The sequence below is a fragment of the Parus major genome, chromosome 8 (assembly GCF_001522545.3).
Source record: "Parus major isolate Abel chromosome 8, Parus_major1.1, whole genome shotgun sequence".
Taxonomy (NCBI): domain Eukaryota; kingdom Metazoa; phylum Chordata; class Aves; order Passeriformes; family Paridae; genus Parus; species Parus major.
Genome location: NC_031777.1, coordinates 6,570,104 through 6,598,005, shown reverse-complemented (window position 1 = coordinate 6,598,005; position 27,902 = coordinate 6,570,104). Strand labels below are relative to the sequence as shown.

General features: G+C 44.9%; 1 protein-coding gene across 1 annotated transcript in view; it reads left to right on the top strand.

Annotated features, from left to right (window-relative positions):
- TSEN15 (tRNA splicing endonuclease subunit 15) overlaps nucleotides 1–25,989 on the top strand; it is a 54,767-nt gene extending 28,778 nt beyond the window's left edge. Inside the window, exon 4 of the mRNA XM_015635719.3 lies at nucleotides 21,051–25,989. Coding sequence (XP_015491205.1) covers nucleotides 21,051–21,153 — 103 coding nt within the window. The 3' untranslated portion in view covers nucleotides 21,154–25,989. The remainder of the gene's footprint in view (nucleotides 1–21,050) is intronic.
- Nucleotides 25,990–27,902: the final 1,913 nt, after the last annotated feature.

Here is a 27,902-nt window from a genome sequence, read left to right as displayed (position 1 = left end):
AGAATTGCAATAATTTCTGTAGTAAAACTCCAAAACTTTAAGAACTCACAATTACTTTAAAACACAAAATTAACTCTAAAAGGGTATATAAAGACATTCTAAGAAAACAATGAATCATGACTTTATAACAAACTGGGTACTATCCCAGTGCTTCTTCTTCGAGATGGAGCCGGGGGGTGAAATGCCCACTCTGCTGCTGTTATCTCTAGAAAGTTTGAGTGAAGTCTTCGTCATCCCCCACATACTCTCACAGAAGGGGAAAAACGGAGAGAAAAAAAAACTGATGAAGTTAACTTTAACAAATGCAGTTATTTCTCTCAATATTTCTCTCATTGTTCACAGACAGAGGGAAAAGGACACGATTTTACAAAAGCAGGCAATGTTACACGAAAAGCCTCTCAGGGCCAGGTGGTAACAACAGTGACCATTGCAGTTTATCAACTTTTAATTACAGTAATGAATTTCAAACTAGGTGCCATATAGTTAGCGATTTTTTGGCTATTTTGGCTCCCTGTAAAGCTGCTTGAGCTACCTGTTTCTACTCAACTGTTTCTGTAATTGCTGATATTTGTCCAGCGTGGCCTTGGAGCTTCTTCTGCAGTGTCTGTGCCATAGGGGGTGCTTTTGTTCTCTGCGCACACTCCAATGTTCCCCCATGCCCCCTCTGGGGGTGGAAACCGTTCTAAATCTGGCTTCTCTTCAAAAGCAGAGTTAGTATCTTGCCCCTGTATGTCCACAATCAATTTAAAAACTTTGAACATCTCCTTATTTTCTTCTCTCTGACTCTCCCCCCATCTCTCTAAGGGCAGCATAGAGAAGGAATGCTCACCCAGCATGGGAGGTAAAGGTGTCTGCTGCTGTGACACAGGTAGAATTACGGGGCTCACAGCCTGAGCAGATCTCGCTTTCATGTCTTTTAAGGTTTTAATTACAATCCGCCACGTTGGACCAAGAGACAGAGAGTCCTTGCTTTTCCCTGTAATCGTTTTCTCCCACAACTGGTCTCCTATTTCTCTCCAATCTTCCACTGAAAAAAGCAGTGGAGGCATCTTCAAGCTTCCGTTTTCTCTAGCCCATAAAACGAGCTTTTCAAGGCCCTTATCCTTGACTGCTTCCATTTGTTTAATGAGTATGCTTTGAAGCAGTTTGTGCTGCCGCAAATTCTACATCCATTCTAACAGCCCTGGATGGGGAAAGGGTCATGACTCCTTCTCCCTGAGTGCCAAAGTGTATCTGCCTTTGGTTTTCTTCCCAGGCTCCTCCGTCCCCGGCTTTCCCCAGCTTAGGTCCGCTTCCACGTCTACCCGCCATGCGAACCTGCCAACCCAGCTCCGATCCACTTCCACATCTATCTGCCGTTCAAATCCGCTCTGCCGGCTCCTGTCTGCTTCCACGTCTATCTGCCGTGCGGACCTGCCGAGCTGGTACCCTTTGCCTGCAAAGGGTCCCTGTTCAGAGCGCCAAGTAATGGAAAACTGCTCAGCCTATTCACTGAGTCCTCATAGAGGTATAGTGAATGTCGTTTATTTCTATCTTTTGCACACTTTTATAGGGTCCTACAGGGTTAGCGGGGTTTAACAAGCTACTATTGGTTAATACATATTGTTTTAGATTCTTTTCCATGTACACAATGCCATTGTTTTTATTTATTCTTGCTGTTCCAGGAGAGTTTCAAAGACACTGCCCTTAGAATTGTTGCCTGGATTGAAAGCTTTGTTGTGCAGACAGGCTTTTACTAAAATATCATGCTTTTGCTCTGTTAAAATGTTTTCCTACAGTCCAGTCTCCAGATGGTGCTGAAAACCCCAGAGCTTTGGGGCTTTATTTGTTTGTTTATTTTTAGATAGCTTCCCACACTTGGACCCTAATCAGGATGCCTCAGCCTTTCCATTCACCAAAGAATGTTACTTTTAGTTCATTTTGTCCTCACTGCTGGACCCCTTCCCAAGCAGGTCTGTGATGAATTTTTGTGGTTTATTTTTAGTGTTGGTGCTGAAATTCAGTTTCTGAGTTTCTTGCTGTTTTTCCCCTTCCCAAAATAAATTTGCAATTTCCCTTGTGTTGTGATTTCAGTGATTTGCTTGCCTCTATGCTGGTTCCAGACCAACTTTTCCAAGGAGGCTTGGCTATTAAAAAACAAAACAGAAACCAACTGATCTCATGTGCTGAGCCCCAGCCCCACTGCCGGCATCTTTATGGCAGTAACATCACGTCCACCTTCCAGTGCTTCTGTGCCTTTGGGGAATCAGCCCCCATAATCAGCCTTTGGCAAACATACAATTATAACCAAGATTTTTTTTTGTGGGGGGAACAGGTTGAACACCTCCAAGGAAGCAAAATTAGCAGCTCTGTAGAAGAGCAGCTCAGTTGTGCATTCTGCAGCTTCTCCTGAGGGGCAGCTCCAATCTCTGCTCCCTGTGACCAGTGAGAGGACCCAGGGAAGGGCTGGAGCTGTGCCAGAGGAGAGTGAGGCTGGCTGTCAGGAAAAGGTTCTTCCCCTAGAGGGTGGTGGGGCACTGAACAGGCTCCCCAGGGCAGCCTCTACTGTGGCCAGCAGCTCCCTCCATCCCACCTCATCCTGGTAGGGAATGAGGAGTTCTCTTTCTCTACCTTTGGTTTTGGAGTAAGCACTGCAGCTCCCCAGTTGGTCAGGCTATATTTAGCTGTTGTGTGGCATTTCCAGCTTCCTATTTTTGTAAATCCTCAGTGCCCAGGAAAGAGGCTGAGCCCCAGGTGGCAGGAGCTGTATTTCTGCTGTGTGACTGCACCTGTGCCAGTGCCGGAGCTGGTCCAGGCAGTGCCTACAGCTCTGCCAGTGAGATCTGATGCACAGCCTTCCCTAAAGCACATCCCACAGCCATTCCTCCTCCCCTTACAGTGCCTGTAAATGTTTTCCCCCTCTGTGCCTACATCTCCCCATTGCAATTACTTGTGGAACAATTTTCTTTCTCCTTGGCATCCTTTCTGCTGCCATCCCTGCTCCAGCCAGGGAACTTTAGGGCTTAAGGTTGGGTCACACTGCATTGGTTTCTGCCTACATGGGGTTGCACAGAGGTAGGTGCATAAATATAGTATATAAATAGCATGATAGATGGTATTGGTATGGTAGAAGCACAAGATGGCAAGATGGCAGGAAAATAACAGCAAATAAATCCAATGTGGGATTGAGTTCTCTTCTTGGTGGACAAAGAGTTTTAGGCTGTACAGGGTTATTCCTCAGACACCTTTAAAACCATGTGCTGGCAGCAGTGTCCCCTGGAAAGATCATGACTGGTTATGGTGGTCCTGGGACCATTGGTATGAGATCCAGAGGGATTGGGATAACTTCCCCAATGAAGCATGGAGGCACTGGGCACCTTCCCAGCTCTCTGTGCTGGCAGTTTTTCACCTTCCTTCCCAAGGCAGTGACTCCAACAGCAGACATTTACTGAGTTTTATTTAGTGTGAAGACCCCTTTCATGACCAGGTGATATGTCAACAATACAGCCCTGAAATTCATCACAACATGCTTTGCAGGTCCTTCAGGCTGGGTAAGGGACCTAAATCTCCTATTTCTTTTCATGTCTTTCATGCAAAGCTTTTCAAAAGGTTTGCTGTGAGAAGTATCAGGATGGACCCAGACCCTGTGGGGCTCTCACAAAGTCAAGAGAGGAAAGGGAGAAAACTCATGTTCAAAACACAAACACTCTTTCTGGGGTACAATGGGGTCTTTGTTGGGTTTCTCTCTAGTGTAGCATCTCCTTGGCCTGAGAATAACCTCATAGGTCTTTGAACTTGTGGTCACTAGGCTCTGGCCAGATATGCAGAGTACCCAGAAGAGTCTCTCATTAGTGCTGAAGGTAAACCTGGATTTCCCTTTCTCAGTGCTGAACAGGCAGCCACTTCCTGAAAGCATCTCAGGCTAAACCTGCTCTTCTAGGCTGGCACAACTTTCCCCCACAGTCAGAGGTATTCCTAAATATTCCTAAATATTAGAAATGCCAGGTGTGATGATTTTGCATTAGTTAACATTTAGTTAAGAAGGGAAAAGCCAACCACAGAAATTATTTTTCTGAGATTTTTCTGAGACAAGCTGCTAAGAGCTTCTTCTGTGCCTGGAAAAAAACAATAGCTGGCTAGCTCTGAGAGCTGACAACCTATTAAACCATTTAGAAGGTAGATCCGCCTCTGTGAGGTTCACATTTTAAAGACAGGCAAGGCTGGGAAAGCTCTCTCTTGCTTCTGGCTTTGAAGAGGTAACTGGGTGCTGTTGGGTCCGGCCCCGCTCTGCCATGGTCTGGCTGGGCCGGGCCCCAGCGGTGACCGGGTGGGGGACAGGAGGCTGCGGGGCCCTGGCCGAGGCTGGGCCGGGCCATGGCTGCTAACATCTTGCTGACGCTAAGCCCTGCCCCGCTGCTGGCCTGAGCCAAGCTGGGATTCACCGGGCCCCAGGAGCAGCTTTGGGCTGGGCCAGGCCCCTCCACCGTGGCCCACGCGGCCCCAGCAGCTGCCAGGCAGAGCGAGGGGAATTTCAGCTCGCAGCTGAAACTGAACACAGCAGGGGCCAAGACCAGCCATGCAGCCAGCCAGAGTGGCTGCCACCATTCTGGCTGGGCCCCCTGAGATCTTGGCACAGCCATTAGCACAGCCTGAAATCCATCACCGTGACTGCTTCGGCCACTGCCCGGCAGAAGCCATCATGACCATCTGCAGGCCTGGCTGAGATATTAAATCTTTCACTGCGCAGATGAAACTTGAAAAACATTGATCCTGTCTTGAGTGAGAGAGAAGGACAGAGTGAAGACACATAGAGGACAACATGAAGACACCAAGGTCAGTAAAGAAACAGTCAAGTCCCAGATGGGAGGAGAATGAGGTGATGCCTTAGTATTGGCTGAAAGTTCTTTTGGTAAGGCCATGGAGATAGACGATGATATATTAAAATATCCCCTTTAATTCATGAGAAATTGAAAGAAATGGGGGGATGCAGTGTTCAAACTGCAGATGTGAGCAGAGGCATCCGTAATGAAGCAAAGCAGATGTTGAAGTAGCTGTGATCCCATGAGAAGCTTGAACAGAGAGAGATGAGAATGATAAAAACCCTTTGCCCCCAGAGAGAGAAGACGATTGCAGAGATAGATGAAGAGAACCTTTGCTTTTGAACAGCTCATCCTTAAAATAGTACCCCATAAGTTGACATGGTCCATTAGCTCAGCTGTAGGAGTGCTGTGAAAATGAGAGGAACATCACAATTGTGTATTTTCCAGGCCGCTGCTATTTGTGGAAATGAAAAGCCATGAGAGAACTGTTTCTTGTGGAGAAGTCTCCATGGTATGGCAAGAGAAACTCCTCTCCCTAAAGGAACTGATGAAAAACTATTGTAGAGGTGGTAACAAATTTAAAATCCCAGGTTTTGTATCTACATTGTCAGTTGAGAAAGAAAAGAAGTTGGGCAGGGGAGTAAATGTTATCCTGAGTTTTATTATTCTTTTAGTTCTGTTAATAAAGTTTTCTTTATAACTTTTAAGTTTTGAGCCTGCTTTGCCCTCCTTCTAATTAATATCTGACAGCAGGAAATGAGTAAATAATTCTAGTAAATGCACTGGTAATTTTAGCAAATGCTAAATCCAATATATTATTTGGTGCATTGGCCAGGAAACTCAAATTGGTGAACCTAAACCACTACACCAGTGTATACCATGGAATTGAAGAAAGAGGGGGAGACTTGGGGTTGGTGACTTGGGTTTGCCATGCAGGACCTACAGTTGCACAAAAAGTGGCCAGCCACCTACGTTGGGTCACCCGAAGCCCATCATCACCCAAACATTTTGAGCCATCTAAAGCCCCTTGTCACCCAATATTTTGGGTTTTTTCCTGAATAACTGAAGATGCTGTATCTCTGACTATGGTTGAAAAGTCTATCACAGTTTATCAGCATGGGGACAGAGTTTGGAGGAGAGATTATTGCCAGAAGGAAAGGAAGTTGAATGCAGGGCAGGGTTTTCTCACTGCTGTGGGATTTTTTTCAGCTGGGTGCTGGGTCTCAGCAGGGTAGGGTAATTCAGCCCTACAATGAGTAACTCACTGAAAGTCCAGATTGCAGAGGTGCTGTTGGGCTTGGGCTTGAGAACTGGAGGAACCTGGCGCTAAAAATACAGCTCAGTGACTACTCCAAGCCCTTTTGGGCTAATGGGGACAGTGAACAATGACCAGCCACCACCTGATGCCACTATCACCCAGACAAACCGAAGGGCAGAAGCTACCCAGCTGGATTGCAGCACACAGGTCTGTTTCAAAAGCTGTTCAAAAGCTAGTTTGTTCTTTGTACCTGGCAGTGTCAATTCATCCACACAGGCAGCACATTGAAGATGAGCCACTTAACCCGTCTCTTTCCTGAAGATGTGTTTCATTTTTATGCCATTTTCACATGGGGAGGTGTGCAGGAGGCCCAGCAGTTTGCTTGTTGAGTCTACAGTCATTTCAGAAGCTGCACATTCTTGTAATCTGATGTACCTGCAGTGAAAAATGGAGGTTGGGAGGAGTGAGCAAATTTTGCCCTAGATTTTTGTTTCTTCTTTGCAATAAACTGTACATTCTTCTTCCAAACTGTTGTATTATGATATCCTTTTCAATTGCACTCTGAGGTCAGTGCTCCATGGTGTACACCTGCTTGAAGTATTCCTGAACTCCATCTCTCATTTGCTTTGATGCTTTTTTCTTTTCCAAATTATACTGATAATTTCTATTCTAGATTATGATACAGTGGGCTGCTGAATGGTTCCAGTATGGGGGTAGAGCAGATACAAGTGTAGTTAACTTGTTCTGTGCATATAATAGAAATCTGAGCCCATAAATGATAATATTTATTATATAAACTGATCCAATAAGTTACTGTTGTTTCCTGGACCCACCACAAACTCTACTTGTCTACCTCTCCATTACTCACAAGCCTCTGAGCTGGGAGAGAAGTTGTTCTTTCTTGACCCCAGTGTGCAATGCCTGAAAAGCCAGAAACCACCTCAGTATTTAAAACTGGAGAGTCCATTGTACCTTCCTCTGCCCAGATAAACTTCTTTCAGCCCTTCTGCTTCTCCTCAGACAACATTTCCTCTGATGTTATTCCAGGGCTGATACCAGGCTCCTTTGATGCATTGAAATTCCTCAAAGAACAATACCCATCACTTACCTGCATGTATATATTCCTTCTCTGCCTAGAAGGAATACTTTTCTATGATCTTCCAATGTTTATATAGGTCATTTTTGTCTCGATCCAATTTTCTCATTGGAGAACAAAGGCTATATGTTTCTTCATATGTCACTGTCACTCTGTACAGCCATTGTAAACATGCAGCTATGAAGTCTTTTCTCTGTGTAAATATTGAAATATAGAGAAAGTATCCCAATTATTTCCAAGATTTACCCTTAGGGTATCCATTCCTCTTGAAGTCTGTATTAGCTTTAGTGTTCAATTCAATTAGAAGCATTAACCCAAGGCAATTTCCAAAGCCTCCACCCAAGTTTCTACTACCGGGGTTTACTTCTCCCAAAGCTCCCAAGACATATTCTGCAGATCTCATGCTAATGCAGCAATTCACAGTATCCATAGGAACTTAAAAGACACTTCTAACAATCTGATTTCAGCTAATTTCTGAATATGAAACTGTTTGAGAGCAGGAGCAGCCCTCGTTGGGAGGCAGGCCTGTCCTGCTTCTCCCTGGGTAAGGTGTCATTGTCTTGGTGACTGGCTGTCTTGCTACAACCAGCCACCATAAGACTGCAAAAAAAGGAAAACAAGGCTGGTTTTGTGTCTGGTTATCAGACAGTGAAAGATGTTTCAAGGCTTCCAAGCTGGCATTAGAGGGATTTGCTGAATTTCTGACGGTTTCTGCAATTTGTTATGGCCCAGGTATCACTGGTACACACAGAACCAGTTTATTCTGCAGTACAACAGCCTCCAGCAACACCCAGCTCAGCAGGAGCAGGGCTTGCTCATTGCCTTTTTAGCTCCCAGGCCAGCAGGACTGGAGCAGAATGGGACTTGAGACAGCTTTTCCAATGTGGGAAAAAGAGGACAAATGAGCACTGGCACCACTCAGCTCCAAGGTCTTGGGAGATGCTAAATGTCTGCCCAGGGCTGCTGGTCTTTTGTAGGCACTAATTTGCTGACATGACAAACAGATCCACTTGGGTGGATCCTGGGATAAGCACAAATTTCCATGGCAGGAGGCTGCATTGGCAAAGAACAAAAGCCCCTTCGTGCCAGCAGAGCCAGGTGCCAAATTCTGCTCACTGTAATCTCTCTGTGAAACCACTTATCTGAAAAGGCAGGAGGAAGCTGGCTCCAGTCCCTTTCATAATTAAAAGTCTGGCACGTATCTTTGGAGTAGAAATCTTATTATCCCACTTCTCAGCTGCCAAGGAAACATGGTTTAGCTGGACTGACTTGGAGATGTATAGGATCAGGATCTATATCCCTTGCTTGTGATGAGTCTCTTGAATCTGATGAGTCCAGAGCCAGCTCCAAACTAGGTGGGAGCACACCTGATATTTCAAGCACGAGTATGAGCCTTTGAGATGAGTATTTCCATGTCATCATGATTTAAAAGCTGCTTTAAGTTTTGGGAATAAATAGTTATGTATTCATACATACATATCTTTGGGTCGGTGTGTATGAAAACAGGTGTAGGTGAGAGATGGGGCTATTATCTCAAAAACAGATTTGATAAGGAAAAGAAGTGGTTTTGAATATCTGGAGATGTGTCACTATTGGCCTTCTCAATGCCTTATCCACTGGAAGATTTTTCTGACAGATTTTACTGAGAAGTTCATTCTTTCACTCAGAGAAAAGCATTTATTTAACCAAGCTCCTGGCAAAGAATAAAGGTTGGACTGTCCTGCTTACATCACATAATTTGTATTTAAAGTTTTTTTTTATTCCTCTGGTGGACAGGAGTGGTCAAGTTCAATAATCCTTTTACCGTCTACTTATAACTTGTCACAGCAAGGTGACCAAAGGTCTTTTTGTCCCATGGAGAGCAATGCAATCTAAGGAAAAATATCCCATTGCTCTGTTATGGCTCTGCTTTTTGCTCCAGCCACTGCATGACATGGGCTCCTGGCTTGTATCTCACCATCAGTTTTACTACTCATGGTTCCTGTTTTTGGCATGGCTGCTCCTCCTGTGAGGGACATTCCTGTGCTTTTTACCCCCTTTCCTTAGCTTTTTGCCTGGAAGCTTTGCCAAGAGTAGCTCCTTACAACACCTGCCTAGGGGCAGGATGCATTCCTGTAAGGCTGGGATGGGAAAGGCAGAAGCTATAATCAAATATAGTGCCAAATTCTGGAGGGGAGCTTTAAAAAGAGAGAATCACAGGATCCCTGGAGGGTTTAGACTGGAAGGGACCTTAAAGATCATCCAGTTCCACCTGCCCTGCCATGGGCAGGGACACTTCCCACTAGACTTCCAGCACAGAGCTTTTCCACAAGAGATGGAATTTCACCCGCTGAGGTGAGAACCAGCATTTTCCTGGCTCACCTGTGCAGTCTTGCCCCTATGAGTGCTCAAACTCTTGCTATTTTAATGTCCTCAAAATGCTAGACCAGCTCTAAATATGGTGGATGACCTTATTCAAAGCAGCAAATCTGGATGTGTTCTGGCTCTGGCTAGAGCAGGGTGAGGGTCTGACCCAGCTGAGCCAGTGCTGCTGATGGGAGGTGGACCAACACTTGGGCTCCTTCACATGCCTCTGAGCTCCACAAGAAGCTCCCTGGAGGGTGGGTTTGGATGTCTCTGGAAAGACAGATATTCTTGAGCTGCTTCCCAGCTTCTGGTGGTTAAAGACTCATGCTGCTGAGGAGCAGCCCTCACATGGTCACTCAGACAGACAAGCTATTTTAGCATGAGTAACCCTGAAACTCTGGATGGGATTGAAAGTCTAGTGATAAGAAGGTTGTGTTTTGCATCCAAATGTAGTTATAATTTTGCTGCTGGGTAGTTTATATTCAGGCGCTGTTGCTTAAGGATGTAGCTGTAGAATCAGTAATAACAAAGCAGGAAATTAACCAACAACTTGTTTATAACGTCAGTTTTGTCTGGAAAAGTGACTATTATTGTTGGCAATGGAACAAGCCTGATTGTTCAAGTGGGTTGAAGTGCATCTCTTGTGTCCTTTGGTGGCATGAAGGTGGCAGCTCAACTGACAACTGATTTTGTTTTAGACTAGCTTGTCTTATAATTGGGGGCTCATTTTGGACTGATAGGTGGATTTTGCAATTATGTTCATGAACATAATTGAACAGAGATTGCTTTGCAACAAACTGATTCAAGGTCCAGCATGACTGTTGTAGTCAGTACACCAGCTTGGAGTGGGGTGAACCCTTGGCAGATGTGGGTGGTTCTGGTCCTTCCCTTGGTCTCTTACTGCTCTGTTGTGCTGATATTTTGCAGGCAGTAAACACAAATACTTGCAGGGTTACTCTTTCCGCTGACGTGCATCTCTCAGGTGCTCAACTAAAGTCCTAATCCTAAATCCCTATAAGAGCAGAAGAAATCTACTCCTCAATACTCTCCTCCATAAATCTGGCTGTTTCTGTGGTGCCTTGTAAGGTTTTACCCCCCAGGTCTGGGAGACACCTTTGACACATGCAGTGGATCTGCTCTGATCTTACCATAAATCCACTGACTTGAGCAGGACTGTTTTCCATGATGGGGTTTTCACATGTCAGTATTGATGCTCTCCGCATGGATAGCTAAAACCAGAATTTTAGAGTTCATCCAAGATAAATAGAAGTAAAAGGTAATAGTGTAACAAGCTAGTTCCTGCTGAGTTCAGAGGGAGCATGGATGCAATCCAACAGCGTTTCAGGCCCATGGAGCACCTTCCCTCTGACTCCAACAGCCTGTGCATGCTTTGATGATCAATGCACTGCGTTGCATCAATTCACAGGAGCTGCTCATCTCTAGCTGCACAATTTGTGACCTCCAAGGTCCTGAGCAGAAACCCAACCCTGGTGGCAATCCCAGGATGAAAGTTCCCACTGGCATGTGCCTGTCTTAGTTCTGGGATGCCATTGCTGGGTGCTCATCCTTCAGCAGAAGGAAGCAGCAGGAAGTGCATGGCTCTCGACAGCCCTTCCCAGCCATTGGAATGGGAACAGCTCCAAGAGGGAATACTTAGCAGATGAAAGATGTTTGTTTCCAACGTCATCTAGCTAAATCTAGCTTGGATAAGCTAATCCTTTTTGTCATCCCTCAGACTCAGATGTGACTGTGTGATAAGGCCTGACAGTGAAACTGTCAGAACAGCAGGGAAAGCAGACCACTGCTGTCAAACACTTGACTTCTCAGTCCCCCTAGGTCTCTATTAATTCATTATGATGCACTTGGGCCATCAGTCTTTTGATCTAAAGAGTGGGAGACAGGAGTGTCCAGCATGTGGGCAGGTTTGAGTGAAGTCTGTCCCAGGCATTCTCTCAACAATCCCTCATGGAATATATATCTTCTTGCAGATGTCTGCCCACAGTCCTGGTCATGTGTCAGCAGCCAACATGAGCTGCTGTGTATGGGAGGACAACTCCCCAGAGGTGAAAGGACAATACGGTGTTTGCTCCAAGAAAATGGAACAGGGATCTGTCCACACCAACCAGGTAGCAAGTTTCCAGGTCACAGCTTCTCTCTTTACTGGTACTGAATTACATAAAAGTACACAAACTAAATTCAACCAACAACACAGGCTTTTTTGTACCCGCTTGCCCAGCTGGTTCTACCCATGGGGGAGTTGAAATTTCTAACAAGTCCCCAGGGCTTTTTCACCTCTACTTGACCACTGAAGAACAAGTTCAATGAGGAGCAGCTGAGGGAGCTGGGAAAAGGGGCTCATCCTGGAAAAAAGGAGGCTCAGGGAGAACCTTCTGGCTCTGTAAAACTCTCTGACAGGAGCATGCAGCCTGGTGGAGGTTGGGCTCTGCTCCCAGGGAACAGGGACAGGAGGAGACAAAATGGCCTCAAGCTGTGGCAGAGGAAGTTCAGGTTGGATATTAAGAAAATTTCTCCATGGAAAGGGCTGTCCAGCCCTGGCACAGGCTGCACAGGGTAGCGGTGGAGTTCCCCATCCCTGAAGGGATCTAAAAGCTATGTAGATGTGGTACTTGGGGACATGGGTCAGTGGTGGCCTTGGCAGTGCTGAGGGAACAGTTGATCTTAGAGATCTTTTCCAGGCTAAAAAGTTCTATGATTCCATGAACTTTCAGTCTGGAGTGTTGCTTACATCGACACAAGTTTCTGAGGGCTGCCATAATATTGAAAGCACCCAGTATTTCATTCTTGGGACCAAAAATTCCCAAAGCTGTTCACAAAACCCACAGCAATACCTGCTTTGAGTATGTCCCCCTGTTCTGTGCAGAACTGATGCGGCACTGCACCGGAGCTCCGGCTAGCTCTATGGAGGTCTTTTGCACTCCGGCGCAGGCAAGCACCAAGTGGGGAATCACTGGGGAGCAGGCTTTTCCCTCAGCAAAACCTCCCGAGTCTTGGGCTGCCCCAAGCTCTGTGGGGCACAGCATCAGGGGTGGAAGCAAGAAAGTAGAGGAGTCTCTCTTGGATTGAAGTTCCCAGCAATGGTTTTATTAGGTGGGGGAAAACCAGGGGCCCACACTGGAAGGGGTCTGGTCCCAGAAAGCTTCGAGCACTGCTGTGCAAGGACTTAAGTACAGCCTAATCTCCAGGGGTGGGTACAAACATGGACCAATGGGAAATCTCAAGGAGAGGAGTAAGGGGAGGGGATCATAAATTCAGGACCAATAGGGATACACAGAGGCAGGGAGCAAGATACATTAACCAGTGGAGCCTCGAGGAAAAAATGATTGACACAGAAGGGTCTGGAAGAAGGGGTGGGGTTTACAATGATGGATAGGGAGTAGGGGCAGGACTAAGGTGACTGGCAGGGAACATTCAGGAAAAATAGGAAGGGTTTACATGACTGACAACTGGAGCCAAACCAATACAATCAATAGGGGGAAATAAGAACATACCAACAAGCTTTAATGAACCTTTAACAAAATTAAATAAACTAACTACAACACAGAACAGAGGTTCACACAGAAGACACCCATTCCCATTCAAGAGACATCAGCTTGGACCAAATTTAATCAACTTCTGTAGCCTAAGAAATTAATGGGTGAAGGTAGGAGCTGATGCAGAGTGAGCCATCTTACTGTCCCTTGCAGAAAGGATGTAAATTTAAGTTTTTTGTTATTCCATTCCCTTGTGCCAGGGTACTTGAGCACAAGCACCACTCATTGTTTCTTTTTCCTAGTGGATATTCCAGTAGGAATTCTGATACTCCAGAGCAAGCCACTGTGAAAAATGCAAGGATGTCTTACATCTGATAATGAAGATATTTATTCCATGTTCTAGACCAATGCACAATGATGTGTTAGACAAAGCAGTCCCTGCTGGTTCACCCTCCCCTCAGGATGTCCTGGCTGAAACCTGTATTTCAGAGGTGGGAAGACATTCTCTCCAAAAGTTTCAAGGACAACAGAAAGATAGGTCCAGTCTAATAGCCTTGTAAAAGCTTTGAGGGCTTCCTCCTGCTCTGTACCAGCTGTGCAGAAATGTTTTCCTAAGATGTACATTTTTACTTTATGTTTTTGTTTAAATAGCCTTTGAGGCCTCAGTTTGCCTCCTGTAAAGTCTGAGCCAAGTATTCCTGCAGGCTCAGTAACCCCACCTACAAAGAAAGAAATGTCCTAAACAGCTTCTGTAGAGGATGTGAGAGATTCCCTATTCATGAACAAATAAGGAGAAGTAAAACTAGCTAACAAAAATCCACTACTAATATTGAAGAATAATATTTCTATGACTAAAACCTATTTTTATGGCCTTGAATGGCCTAATGGAGGATTATCTTATTAGCTCTGGTGATGGGGGATACAGAGGATACCTTACAAGTGACTTTATTTTCAGCTTTTTTTGGATGCAGACATTGGAGGCCAACACAGAAACTGGAGGCCAACTTGGCTTTGAAAGAAATCCCATATTCTTCATCTCAGCACTTCATCACTACAAAAGATACACAAAAGAACCTTGGAAATTTGGAAAGCCAGACTTTGATCCACCGACGTCACGCAAGTTCAGAATCAATGGTGGGGAAAACAAAGGTGATCCCACTTTTGTTTGTGCATTTTTCATCATAAGGATGGACACATCCCAGGGCACATGGCATCCAGGTACAAGGTATCATCTTCATTTCCTTGTTCACACAAGCTTCTTTTAGCTCCAAAAACCTCATCAAAGCCCATGATATCATGGCTGGAACCTAAACACTAAAGTTTTCAGCAGTGATAATGCTTTAAGAGTAAGCTGCCAAAGAGCAGGTGAATAGAATGGAAATGAGACAAGATTTCTTTCTAACCCCTGATGTGATGGACAGCATTACTCTGCAACGTGTCTTGTTTCTGCAGCCTCCAAAGCAGAGCTTGTGGAAGAACAGGGCTGGAATACATTTATCTGAATTCTCAGCAGCTGCTTGGTTCAGCCACACTTGAACCTCTCACTTATTTGCAAGTCAGCTGTAAACAGCCAGGGAAATGGCTTTTTGTTCTCACAAAACATTTGGGAAGTGCCTCTGTGTGCTAAATATTCAGAATTGTGCATATACAAAAATCTATTTGTTCTTCCGTTGACAGAACCTCTCAAACATCATTCATAAATAGCAGCTGGCATGACTGAGTGCTTTGAGAACTGCTGAAAATGGTTTTTAATAGTTCCTATCTTCATACTTACAGAAAGAAACATTCCAAAAAGTAAGTGGAAATCTGTGAAATAAGGGATTTTTTTGGTCCTTTGTACAGCTGCCAGATACTATGTGCAAAAAAATAAAAAAAACATCGATTGAGGTTCCCTGTAAGGGTAATTCAAAGTTCATCTGCTTGTGGGAGCAATTTAACAAATTCCTCAGCTAATGTCCAGATCCAGCAAGTCCCCCTTTAGCTGCATCTTTGTCCACGCTTGCCAGCATTCCTGCTGAACTCAATTAGCAGTCTGACACAGCAGCTGTGGTGTCCATTCAGAAACCCGTTCCTGTTTTTAAAATCCAGTCATGTAGGACGTCCCCTCTGCATTGCCTAAATGCATTGCCAAAGCAATTGCCCACTGCAATTCCACCGAGATTGCTAGTTGTGCTCCCAGCCCACCATTGCCATGGATCAGCGGAGTGGAGTGGTTTGAGTGATGAAAATGGGATATAAAAACCCAGAAATGCTCCAGAAGAACAATAACAAAAAAAATCAGTTTATGCACATTTGTGCCTCATTATTCCCTGCCTAGAGCATAGATTCCCTTCTCCCTAGATTTTTAGGGTGTGCTGTTCCACAGCCTCATCTCTTCTCATGCAAATAAGAGCTCCCTGTGCATGAATAAGCAAAGAAGTTTATGTTTCCCTCCTGCTTTAGAGAACTCAGCCCGTCTGGAAGCAGAAATGATGTTACTTAGGTGATGGCAGGAGGAAGGAATAGTAATGGCAATAGAGACATGTTTGAAAGCTGAAGGAATACATCCAAAATATTTCACAAGCACTTAAAATACTAATTAGCAAGTCAAGATGCATCAAGGACAGCAGTTATAATTAAACAAATAATTTGGTTGCTTACCAGGCTTGCTGTAGTACAAGCAGCATCTTTTCATGGCACCAGACAAGAAATGTCTATATTCATGTCCACCCTCACTCTCCTTCCTGTTTCCTCTAAGCCATGGGAGCAACTGTTCACTACCAATATTTTCCACATTTTTATGCAAGAAGATGGGAGGAAGCTGCAGGTGAGCTTGGGCTGGCATCCAGCTGGGCTCTGCCTCCAGAGGTTGTGTACATTGAGTTGGCATGGGGATGTGGGGTCACTACAAACAGGGAAGATGCACTTGAGACACAAATCCTACCTGGCCCCACTGCTGCTGTTTTTCTTCTGAGGTGCCAATCACTGCCCTCCTGCATTTGCCTCTTTCATATAGAGGAGGTCAGCAAGGACAGCACTTTGCCGTATTTCTATGCAGAGAACCTTGATTGGTGGCTCCTTCTTCCAGTTTCCTTATCCTTGGGCCAGGGATACCCACAGCGCACATCCTCAGTTGCTTTTCTCTACAGGAGACCATTTGTTTGGTAATAAAATCCAGCCATTTGGCACCTCCTGATGATGGGGTGAATCCCTCCTGTCTCCTTTAGTGTGGTGCCACCAATCCAGTTCCTTTTCTCTGGTTTCCCTCTAAATGCTTCACACAACCTGGTGTCTGCCTTGTCAGGTCTGATAAACCTTCCTGAGGGACATTTGAACAATGAATAGACAATTTTGATGAGCAGGTCCTTCCTTCTCCTCACAAAGGTGAGGAAATGTGCAGGACACACACTGCCCCTGAGGCATCCCTGGCATGATGGGAGCAAATCCAGAGCTTCTTGAATTGAAGGAACTCATGGGGATTTGATGGTGGCACTTTGACAACTGAACTTGCAGTAGCCACCTGGCTCCAGGAGATGTTGCTGCGCTTTCAGCTAAAGACCTGGAGGAGATGCATACAGAGCATGGGGATTGGAAAGAGTTAGGGAAAACATTCTAAGTGCTTTTGGAGCAAGTAGAGTTGGAGACTGTGACAGCATGAATAAAAGCTGTGTTTGGGACAGCTCTGCACTTCCCAGGCTGCCAAGTGGAGATGGAGGAGGCATCTAGTAAAAAGCAGATGGGTGTTAGAATCAAGGGCTGGGTCCCTGCTTCTGGGCTTCTTTCACACCTCAGATGGATGCTGCTTTTCCATACTTGCTGGTCTAATGCCATGCAGAAGGCAGGTCTCTACCTTAAATAAAAAAAAATCCAGTTCTTCCCAACAGCCTTTTGACCTACAGCAGGAAAAACATCCCACTGCAAGGCCAGTTAAGCACAGCTCTCTAGAGAACAAAACAACAAAAGATATAAACACTAAATCTAAGCATTTAGACAAGCATCTGCATCTTATGATAGCACCAAGGCTGTGAGCAAAGCTGTCGGGAGAGCAGGAGAAGGGCCAGGGCTCCAGTCAGAAAGGATCTGACTGAAGGAAGCACTGACATGCCCAGAAGTTCTGGTTTAACTGGGTCTGGCCTGGCAAGCCAGGAGAATCAGTCAGTGTGGTGCCTTGAGGTTTGCTTTGGGCAGAGGCTTTGCACTGTCTCCTGTCACCCCCTCCCTGGATACAGCCCTGGGAACAAACTCATTCCCAGTGCCTGCAGCAGCCAGGACAGACATGTATTTGCAGGGTCACTCCTGTGTGACGCAGCCTGGGGGCCTGCAACCTGTGTTTGTTTGCAATGAGCAGTCACCCTACAAGCAGAAATATGGACAGCCAGGGAAAACAGGAGCACTAAGGTTGTGCTTGTTCCCCCTTGTGTACAGAAGGAACTGCAACATGACATTGTCAATACTCACACAGACCTGATGGCCAAGGTGTGCTGACAACCCACTTCAGCTCTACTTGAAGCCAGGAGCACTGTGGTGACCTGTTTGCTGTTGGCTCACCCTGCTGTGTCCTCCCCATCCACCATCCACTCCTTCCAAAAGGGTGCAGGACATCCCTGCAGGTCTCTCAGCAATGAGAACCTTAGAGCCTGGCACTGCTGCAAACACTGTCTCCAACCCAGACACAGGGTGTCTGTTGTTACAGCCATTTCCCTGAGCCACGGCTTCATCCATACAGGAGCCATGGAAGCCAAAATCCCCATGAGAACAATGAAAAGAGTGTTTGGAGTAATTAAACTCCTCTGTTTTAGTTGTGCTCCCTGCCCCAAGGAAATTGCCATCTCATTGGGGACAAACACAGATGTTATTGCAAAAACTAAGAGATGATAACAGACTGAGGGCTACTCAGAGGGTTGGGTCAGCATCTGTTTGCCCGGAGCACAGGGGATAGGAATGTTTTGGCCTCTTTGTGAGGCCAGCGGCACTCCAATGCCTAATCCCTGTAAAACTCCACTACATCTGCACTGCTCCCAGGTGAGTGCATCCAATGCACGCTATCCCTGGTGGAGAGGGATCCAGGCTGTGTGGGTCCTATTCATCCACCCGCTTGTATGCAGAGTAATGCACATGTCCAGGGTCATCCACACACAGCCAAGAACCTGAGTAACACATCGGATGCTCTTATTCTTAGAAAGGATCTGAGTGTATAACAACTAATGACAAAAAGCCAATAGTGTCTAGACACAAGTCTGGTAACAGCAGCTTTTTGTCATGATCAAGGCTGCTGCGGAGGGGATGTAATGTGTCAAGAGCACAAGATGCTGCTTTGTGCCCATGTAATTCCTCACTGCAGATGGGGGACACTGCCTAAAAAATTTAGGGCACCTCCATGCTTTAAACAGAGCTTTGATCCCCAAATGGAAAGCACTCCTTGAAACAGAGCGTTGCTGCTGCTGCTGCCTTGCTGTCCAGATTTTAACCTTCCAGGTTTTACAAATAATAGGTCAAAAATAGACTAGAACTAGAACTAGGATATGTGAAAAGGAATGGAGAGGAGGGGAAAAGTGTGCTGGTTTTAAGTATTCTGTTTTCCTGACTGAAGGCAGCTGTGGACACAAGGGATTGGATGCTGAGCAACATAGGGACTTGAAATCTCCATTTGCTGTCACTTCTGCCCAATCCTAATGTCCTTGGGACATGGACTGTTGCAGGAGGAGCAGCTGGCTCCAGAAGCATGGCATAAGAAGGATCAATAGAAATATATCCTTTGTGGTGAGCTCTGTGTTGGCAAGCTCTGAAATATCAACTAGAAAAGCACAACATGATGCAACATTGCCCAGTGGTGGGCAAACACTAGGTCAGCTATGTCTGCCAGCCTTGAGCAACTAGGGTGCAGGTGGGTATCTGGATTGGGGAATTCATCTGAAAAGTATTTGCATTCACATTCATCCTCAAGGATGCTGCAGAATTGCAGCTGGGGCTCCCGAGGCTCCTGGTCTGTCCCAGACCAATTAGCTCTACTGAAATAGCTCTGAGCAACCTGGTCTAGTGGAAAGTGTCCTTCCCCATGGCTGGAGGTTAGAATTAAATGATCTTTAAGATCCCTTCCAAGCCAAGTCAATGCAGGAATCTATGAAATAGGGTCATCACAGGGACTATTTGATCTTTAGTGATGCTGAGATCTCAGCTTGTACCAAATACTGCTTTTCCATCAGCACATGAGAGAACAGGAGCCACAGGTTTTCCCCAGAAGGCATCTTTTTCATTTGTCCACAAAAAAATGAAGCTGATAAATACAAAAGCATGCAGGGGTTTCCAGGTGTGGCTATTCTGGCACCACTGACAGGCAGCAAAGGTCTGAGGCAGAGCTGAGTTTACATTGTGACATTTAACATGTCTGGCAAAACTAGAAGTTGAGCATCAGCTGTTAAGATTAGATCCCGGCATCAAAGAACTTGGAATTAGAAGCACAAGCAAAAGGGAAAGCAGCTCTACCTCACAGCAAGCTCCTGTTTCATTCTTGAGACACTCTAATTGCTACTATTTTTAATTATATATTTATACCACAGGCTATTTCTTTCCCTTTAATGAGACAGGAGTGAAATCAGCTTATAATATTTCTACATCTTTTCATGAAGGTTTTGAAGTAATTGCCTGCTCATTTTTACTTTTTTAGAACTGCAGAGAAATGGAATTGATAAGTACCAAAGAAATGAAAAGTCAGAGTTTCTTCTCAGCTGGGAGATTTCAGTGTGGGTAAGGAAAGGAGACCAGGAAAAGCGGGAAAGGGGGTTCAGGTCTGATGCATGTGAACCCATGGCCACTTCTCCAAAACAAGCTCCACCTGGCAGGAGAGTTCAGTGGGGAACTGTGGCCTTTGACAGAGTTGAAACAGCTTCAGAGCAGCTTGGGTTTAAAAAAATCCTGGTGCTCCCAAGTCAGGTGGTTGGTGAGAAGGCTGGGACCAGTTTTCCTGCACTTGGAAGTTTAAACGCCTTGCAAGAGAGGTGGTATTGTCTCTTTTGAGCTTGCAGGACCCCTCCTCTGTTGCTAGTCCAGATCTTCACCTCCCAGATGTTCACCTACCAACCTTCAGGGTGGATAAGGTGAGGGGAACAGATCAATGCAGGAGGAAGCATCCTCCATCTCATAACTCTTAGTGAATGCAGGAATAATGAAAAGAAATGAGGAAAACCACCCCAACCAAATATTTTAGCTTCCAAATTTTAATTTTGTTCAACTAAAAATATAGTAAATTAAAGTTTTCACCATTTTTGCAAACAGGTGTAAATTTTGTTGAATCTTTTAAAGCTGACCTGTTACACTAGAGATGCCCAATTGCATTCAGGAGGGCAGGCAGAGAGATAAGGAAGAAACCTATTTGAGGTGATGCCTTAGGGATAAAACACATTCAGCGGGTGGCCTTTTCTGACAGTTGGCTAAGGCTGGCAGATAAAATACCCAGTGTGACTTGTAGAGTGGTAAAGCAAATGAATAAATGCATTTGGGATTATTTGGAGTAGTTTTTTGTGTGTTTGGAGTTTTTGTGAGTGTGGTTTTTGGGTTTTTTTGGGTTTTGTGTGTCTGTGTGGTTTTGTCTGTTTGTTAGTCTGTGATTTTGGGGAGGTGGGTTTTTTTGTTTGGTTTGGGTTTTTTAAAATAGGATCAGCATTTGAGGAAATAAGCCTCAGAGGGGCTATTTGGGTACTGCAGAGCAATGCAAAAAGTTTATCTAAGCCTGAAAATCAAGGAATGGATCCAATTGAAGAACTGGATGACCTGACAGTGGGCTCACTGCTTATCCTTCCCAAACCACTTTCTTCAAAGTCAAATGGCTCCAGTCACCCTCCTTCCCAAAGCAGGAGCAGGACAGGGCCTGGGGGAATCCCTGAGTAACCTCCCTTATTAAGATCCTCCAGGCAGAGCACAAACCACTGACCACTGCTCTGTCCCAATGACAGTTTTCCTACACTTTTAGTTGTCCACCCATCCAGGGTGTAACAAAAACTGGATACAAGAAAACTGGGGGACACTGGATCAACACCTGACTAAAGACAAAGCAAGTGACATCCACTTCTTTTCCTCATCCACAGATTTGGTCACAGAATATCCAGAGCTGGAAGGGACACACAAGGATCATTGATGTTCAGCTCCTGGTCCTGCACTCTCCCTGAGCAGTGGACAGCTTGGGAGTGAAGGGAAAAGCACTTTTAAGTTGTAAGTCAGTCTGTCAAGAAATTACTACAGAAGCTTCCAGCCACAGGAGCCACTTGGAAGTTACAGGGAGCAAACTGAACTTCAGGGTACCAAAAGCTGAACAAAAACAAAGAGTGCCCCAAGATATAACAAACCCTACAAGCAAACAGCAAAGAAACCTCACCCCCAGAAAAGTCTGCCTGTATGAATAATTTACAAATGGTCAGAAAAACAAAACAGGAACCACCAACTTCCCCAGACTGTCAAAAATGGAGGAGGAAGTCCACAGCCATCCAATCAAACTGCCTAAACCCAGGAAAAATAACCCCTTCCCTCCCCAACCTGCTGAAAAGACCCACAGCAGTAATGTTCCCTGCTGAAAAGTTATCCATAAAAAAAAAAAAAAAAAAAAAAAAAAAAAAAAAGACAGAAACCAAACAATAGTTTTCTTGGAAATATTTATGAACAATATTCAGAGGAAATTTTCTCTCATGTAACCAAGTAGAGAACCCAGGCAGAGACTGGGAAAACAGATCTTGCTCTCTAGAGGGGATTTCTGATGCCTAACAAGTCCAAAGCCATCCACTCATTCTTACCACACACATACAACAAGACTCTGACAAAGATCAACCTTGTACCTTACTTGCTGGCACTCCTGAGGAGACACTTTATCTGGCAAAGCTTTGACTTACCAACTTAAGAGCTGACTGATGCCAGTAGAGTCATCCGGTTTTCAGAGGGTCTTCCAATCCCTTTCCTTTTTTCAAATGAAAATTTCAAATGTTCTTTAACTAAATACCCACAGGATGATTTGCTGTTAATGGTCCTTGCAAGAGAGAATTTTGCGCCAGAGGAGATAATTTTTGCATGGAAAGTAACAGACCACAACACAGGTATCGATAAGTTTGAATAAAATAAGGCAATAATGATGAAATCTGGTCCATGAAAAGATATCTTTGTCATTTAGCATCCATTTGAAGAAAATGTAGTTAAGCACTGAGTTCACATGAAGATTTTAGTATTGTGTTGCTTTAATGTTTTGTTTGACCACAGGTAGGAAATAACTATTCAGAGGATATCACAGTAGAGCATCTCTTCATAAAATCCACTTTCCATGTTCCTAATCAATAATGACATTAAAAACCTCACTGTGAGCTTCTGAACAAGCAGGACCTTACTGCAAATGTCTGCTGGGGAAATAATAAATTAACAAATTCCACCAGGAATAAAACATCAGCCTCAATGGGCTGCTTGAAGTCTCTGTTGACACCCACACAGCTTCCCATGTATTAGTAAATAGTGGTTCTCCACCCAGCCACAGAAATCTGTTTATTTGGAGGTCTAATTGGCATCTTTAGCACTTGTAATTGTCTCTTCCCCCCGAATTTTGGCAGCCGAGATTATGAGTGGCCACCCTCTCTTTTGCATCCCCCTGGGGCTGTGCAGGTGAAACCCCCAACATGGTTTCACACCCGACTGAGGCAGGACAACATTCCACTGCACAAATACTGGCTGAGTTCTTCCTGCAGTGATCTGTGCCCACCAGGCTGAGGTTGCTTCTGGGTATCTCCAATTGCTACGACAGCAAAGCCCCAGTAATGAATGTTCAGTATCTAAGGGTGTCCTTCTGCCTCCACTCACAGCAAACATGGGAAATTACTCTTTCTGTAACTGCAAACACTTTGCAGGTTTTTCTTAAAATTTAGCTTCAGACAGGCCTCATCAGAACTGTGGTCCTTGTCCCCTCAGTGTCCCCCTGCGAGAAGAGCTGCATTACTGTGGGTCCTGGGACACGTTCTATTTCCCAGTTAGAGATCTGCTTACAGGACACCCAAGCTCATGTGACATGGGTTTGGAGACTTGTTTACAGTGAGCAAGCCCAGTAGCCTGGGCAGACTTGTTGGGACATTTATAATTGTGTCACCAGGCTATGTGAGCCCTGTTCAAGAGCAGGACAGGCTGCTCTTCCCAGCCTCTTACCCACACCCTTAATTGGAGGGTGATATCACTGCTTTGCCCTACTCTTCTTTAGCAAAAGAATAGCATGCTTACATCTGTCACAAATGCACCGAGGCAAACATGCTGATTGTCACAAGAAACATTTGATTTGGGACTTTTGGCTTCAAGAAAGTCACATGATCTCCAAGGAAATTTAAATAAATTCCAGGCAAGTCTCCACACACCCCCATACATAGCCAGCCAGTACTCATCAATCTTAGGAGCCATTTAAAAGTTCTGCAACAATAAAGATCTGATTTTATGAACATTTTAAATATACTATACATTTGATATCTTGCATTAAGTTTCCAGGAGACAGTCCTACAATGTTAATAATCTCTTATCTCTAAATATTTCTCATTTTTCATTCACAAATTACAGTACTATTGAGTCTCTTACAGCACATTTTTCATAAGTTCCCCGAGTGTTTAAGCCAGGGAAGAAGGGAAGGTCAAAAGAAACTAAGCAACTTGCTGAAGGTCCCTTAAAAAAAAAAAAAAGAGGCAAAAAAACCCAGCCACATTGGCTCAGCACTCTTTTAAACAGATTCATTTTACCATCCTTCAAAGGTCAAAGTCAAAAAGAGATTGCAAGGAGACAATAAAAATATATGTACACAGAAAATTGCACACCAGACCTAGAGTTACGTAGATATTTAAAAAGCCTGAATAAAAGCACTCTCACTAGCTGACCATCAGAGCTCAGAGCTCTCTTGTTTTAGGAAGCACGGATCCCTTCTAGGTACCCTCACAAGACTTGGTGTTGTACAAGTGCTGAGAGAAAAAAAAATCACCCTTCTCTTGAGTAGTACCAAAATTATTCTTTTTGGCAAATTTCATAAAAGCCAATCCTGTTCATGCTCAAGCAGGGAGCCTCAGGCACCAGAGTCAAACCTTGGCCAGATGGGCCATCAGAAATGAGCACAGAACCTCAGCACCTCTGAAGCCTTCCAAAGGATTGCCATCTTCTTGAAGAGCTTGTTTTCCTTAAGAAAACTTGACTCCTTTGCTAAGGTAAAATAAATAAAAACTCCCCAAAACCCAGACAACAACAGCCAAACCCACCCTTGAGTCAGAAATCTCCTGTAACTCTGCGCTGGAGAGAGCCCAAGGGTCTACACATCCCTGCTCACCCTGAAGGGTGATACGTGCGGGCACCTGTGAAGCAGCACAGGAGCAGAGGGCTTGAGGAAAAGCAGAGCACTTTAATGACTCAACAGTCAATGACTCAGCCTGCTGTAACATGGCAGCAGCCAAATTCTCTGATATCCAGCAGTCCAATCTCCACAGCACCAAATGAGAGCTGGGAGAGCTCTCATCCCAGATGGTACACTCAGATGTGCTCTCTGCAATCTCCTGAGTTCTCAAAAAGCTCATGCAATTTTATTTTAAGCTTTGTCACACCTTAGGATGCTGCTAACAGAGCATCCATTACTTTACCTTTTTCCATGTCCTTTCTTTGTCTCCCCTGACGGGATGGGAACACCTCCCATGCCAGAGAGCATTTCCAGCCATTTTGAACACCCACACTTGGCAGCAATGGGAGGACACTGTACAAAGTCAGTTACAGCTGCTTGAGTCAGAGCTTGGCTTTCTCGATGAAAGCTTCCTGCAGGCTCTAATTCCACTCTCCTTGTCCCAGCTCCTTAGAACCTCACAGCCCAGCAAGGCTCAATCCTCCCTGAAAGCTTCAGGAATTTGTGGGACAAGGAACCTGTTGCCACTGTGAGTTTTTACAAGCCCTGGGTTGCAACACTTAGGGTAGCTCTGAACAGGGTGGCACAGCTGATCATTACAGCCTGATCCTCTTCCTAAAGCTCAGTTTCAGCACTGAGGAACACCACAACTGAATGCTGGGAAGCTTGCCCTTTGGGAGAAGGTAAAGGTAGCTCCTGGTCTTTGATGACATGACACTGGGTGTCACTGGGTGTTTCAGGTCTCTCGATGCAGAGGTTTAGCTATAACTCAGTTTATCAGTTAGCTGCCTCCATCCCACCAGGTTCTCCTGGCAGAGACACGCTCCAGGAAGGGACATTCAGTTTGGATGGATAAAGAGTAACAGTTGCCAGCAGAAGAGATTAACTGCTGAGGTGAAAAGATTGTCAGCAGAGCTGCGCTGAATGTTTTCAGTGCAACCAGAGCCTCAGACACTGCCCTACAAGCCCAGGTGAGCACAGGAGGAAACACAGCCCAGTTTGGTCTGGAGATGCACCATTTCCTCACAAATGGGGACTTGGTTTCAAGAGAACAGCTTTGAAATAAAATGCTCAACAGCAAGTGAGATTCATCTTAAAACAAAGTATTGGATGCTTAAATGCAGTTGTGTCAGCTCATGAACTTGAATCCAACATCACATCTAGACTACTGCTTCATACCTTCTTCAGAAGCCACGTTGCAACACCAAAGTTTCCACAATTAAGGACATATAAGGGCAGCATTTCACAGAAATGGATGACTATTGAAAGACTTCTTTTGCTTATGTTGTCTTCCAAGGGGGTAAGACACAAGCTGGATAGCTGTTGGTTTCTGTTACGAAAACTTTACTACATCTGAAGTTTTGAGTTCTGTGTGTGCGCTGGCTTTTCCCTGCTGCAGCTGATCCAATACCTCAACATCTGAGCAAAACACTGTCCCTGGGTGCTTGCTGTACTTGCCACCACTCTCCTGGCAGAGCGATGGGATCAGTCCAAGGAGTCAGATTTGGGAACCGGAGGAGGGAAGAGTGAATGGAAACAGATGCATCATAATTCACATGGCTGAAATGTACCCTTAAGCTTCCCATGCTTGCCTTTATATATATATGTATATATAATAAAGCTTGGCAACAGTTCAGACCTAAGATTAAAATAATCTCCTTGTGTCATCCGAAAGAGCAGAGGGCATCTCTATGCTTTGCCAGCTTCTCTGCCTCTGCTGCCAGCACAGACTGTGCAGGCTCCAGCTTCTCCTGGACAAGCAGGAGCCAAGAAAGTTCCTTTTTCATAGCCATTTTTTGGACATATGCATAGAATCAGAGAATCAAGAATGGTTTGGGTTGGAAGGAACCTTAAGGTTCCTTCAGTTCCACCCCAACATGGGCAGGGAAATCTTCCACTATCCCAAGTTGCTCCAAGCCCTGTCCAGCCTGGCCTTGAACACTTCATGAAGTCCAAAGATTCAAGTACTTCCCTCAGACGTGCTTTGCTTGGTTGGGAAGGCTCAGTTTGGGAGATTTTAAAAACTCGCTACCAGCTCCTAAGCTCAGGGGTGATAACCTGCAATAATACACACAAGTCCAGATGGAGAAGATCCACATGAGGTGGACTCCTCAGCAGGAGTGTTCAGCTCACCCCAGAAGAGTTATGAAACATGCAGTAAGCTTCTCTAGAGCTGCTATTGCCAGAGAATCTTGCTTTTTATTTAGAAATAGATTTATTTCCACAACTATGAGGGCATGAGTGTTTGAGAACAAGAACTCAATGTTTACACACCAGTAAGCAAATAAAGATCCTGTGGTTTCTTTGTATTAAAAAACAACCAAAAAAAGTTATAATTGAGGCCTGACTTGTAATTTTTAAATTCCTAGAGGCAGCAAACTCAGTATTCTATAGTCTCTTTTGGATTGGGATGTTCATGAGTTTCTCTGCACATAGCTGACAGAATTTTCACACAAGATTTTCAACCCCATTGCCATGCTCCATGGAAATCTGTTCCATTGAATGCAGTCCAGGAAAACTGGTCTGTGACTTCCACAGGAGATGCTTATGAATAATACATCTAGCTGCTTTCAGCAAATCCAAACCTCTAATGAAAAGCAAAGGCATATTTCCAGTTTGAGCTCCACTGAGCACCAGATCAGACCCTGGCAATACAAATCCACAGCCAAGGGCAGAATGCAGACCTTCATCCTGCCTTAACCTGGAGCACAAAACTGAAGACTTCTCTTTAAATGTGCTGCTTTACCTTTTAGAACAGGGATTTTTAGATATTTGCTTATACTATTGGATGTTCTCTCCAGCACAATCAGCACAGAGTTTGGTTTTTTTTTGATTTTTTTTGGTGTACACTGCTGCATAAGCATTTTTTAAGTAAGATTTTTAAAATGCATTTTTCATGCATATAATTATAGGATCACAGACAGGTTTGGGTTGGAAGGGACCTTAAAGATCATCGTGTTCCACTCCCTGCCATGGGGAGGGACATCTTCCATTATCTAGTTGCTCCAAGCCCTGTCCAATTGAGCCTTTGAACACTTCTAGGGATGTAGATTTTTTTAATATACATACACAAAATATTTTTCATCTCCACTGCTGCCCTATGTCAAATACCCGAGACCATTCAGTGGTTTAGCAACAGGAGTTTAGAGGAATTTCAGACTTATGTAGGCACTGAGTGGGGGTGGCTGAGTCCCCTACCCAAAGCCTTGACCATACACAGTGGACAGCAGGACAGGGCACCTCTTAGCATGTTCCAGGGAGCATGGGCTCACCCCTGTCACATATGGTGAAGTAGCTTGGGTTTAGGGGTCTCTGTCTGAGGAGAGAAGGCCAGAATCAGGGCTGATAGGTTTACTTTGCCCTGGCTATCTCTGCTCATTGCCCAGCCATTATTCAGGGTCCTGCTGGTGGCCATCTCTATCCCCACTGCCCAGCACTCTCCAGAACCCTGCAAATTGATAAGGCTGCTTCATGATCTGTGGCTGCTGGTTTTAATTAAAGCTGCCTCCTCTGCATCACTCTCAGCCTTGTGCAGACAGCAGCACAAATGATTTCA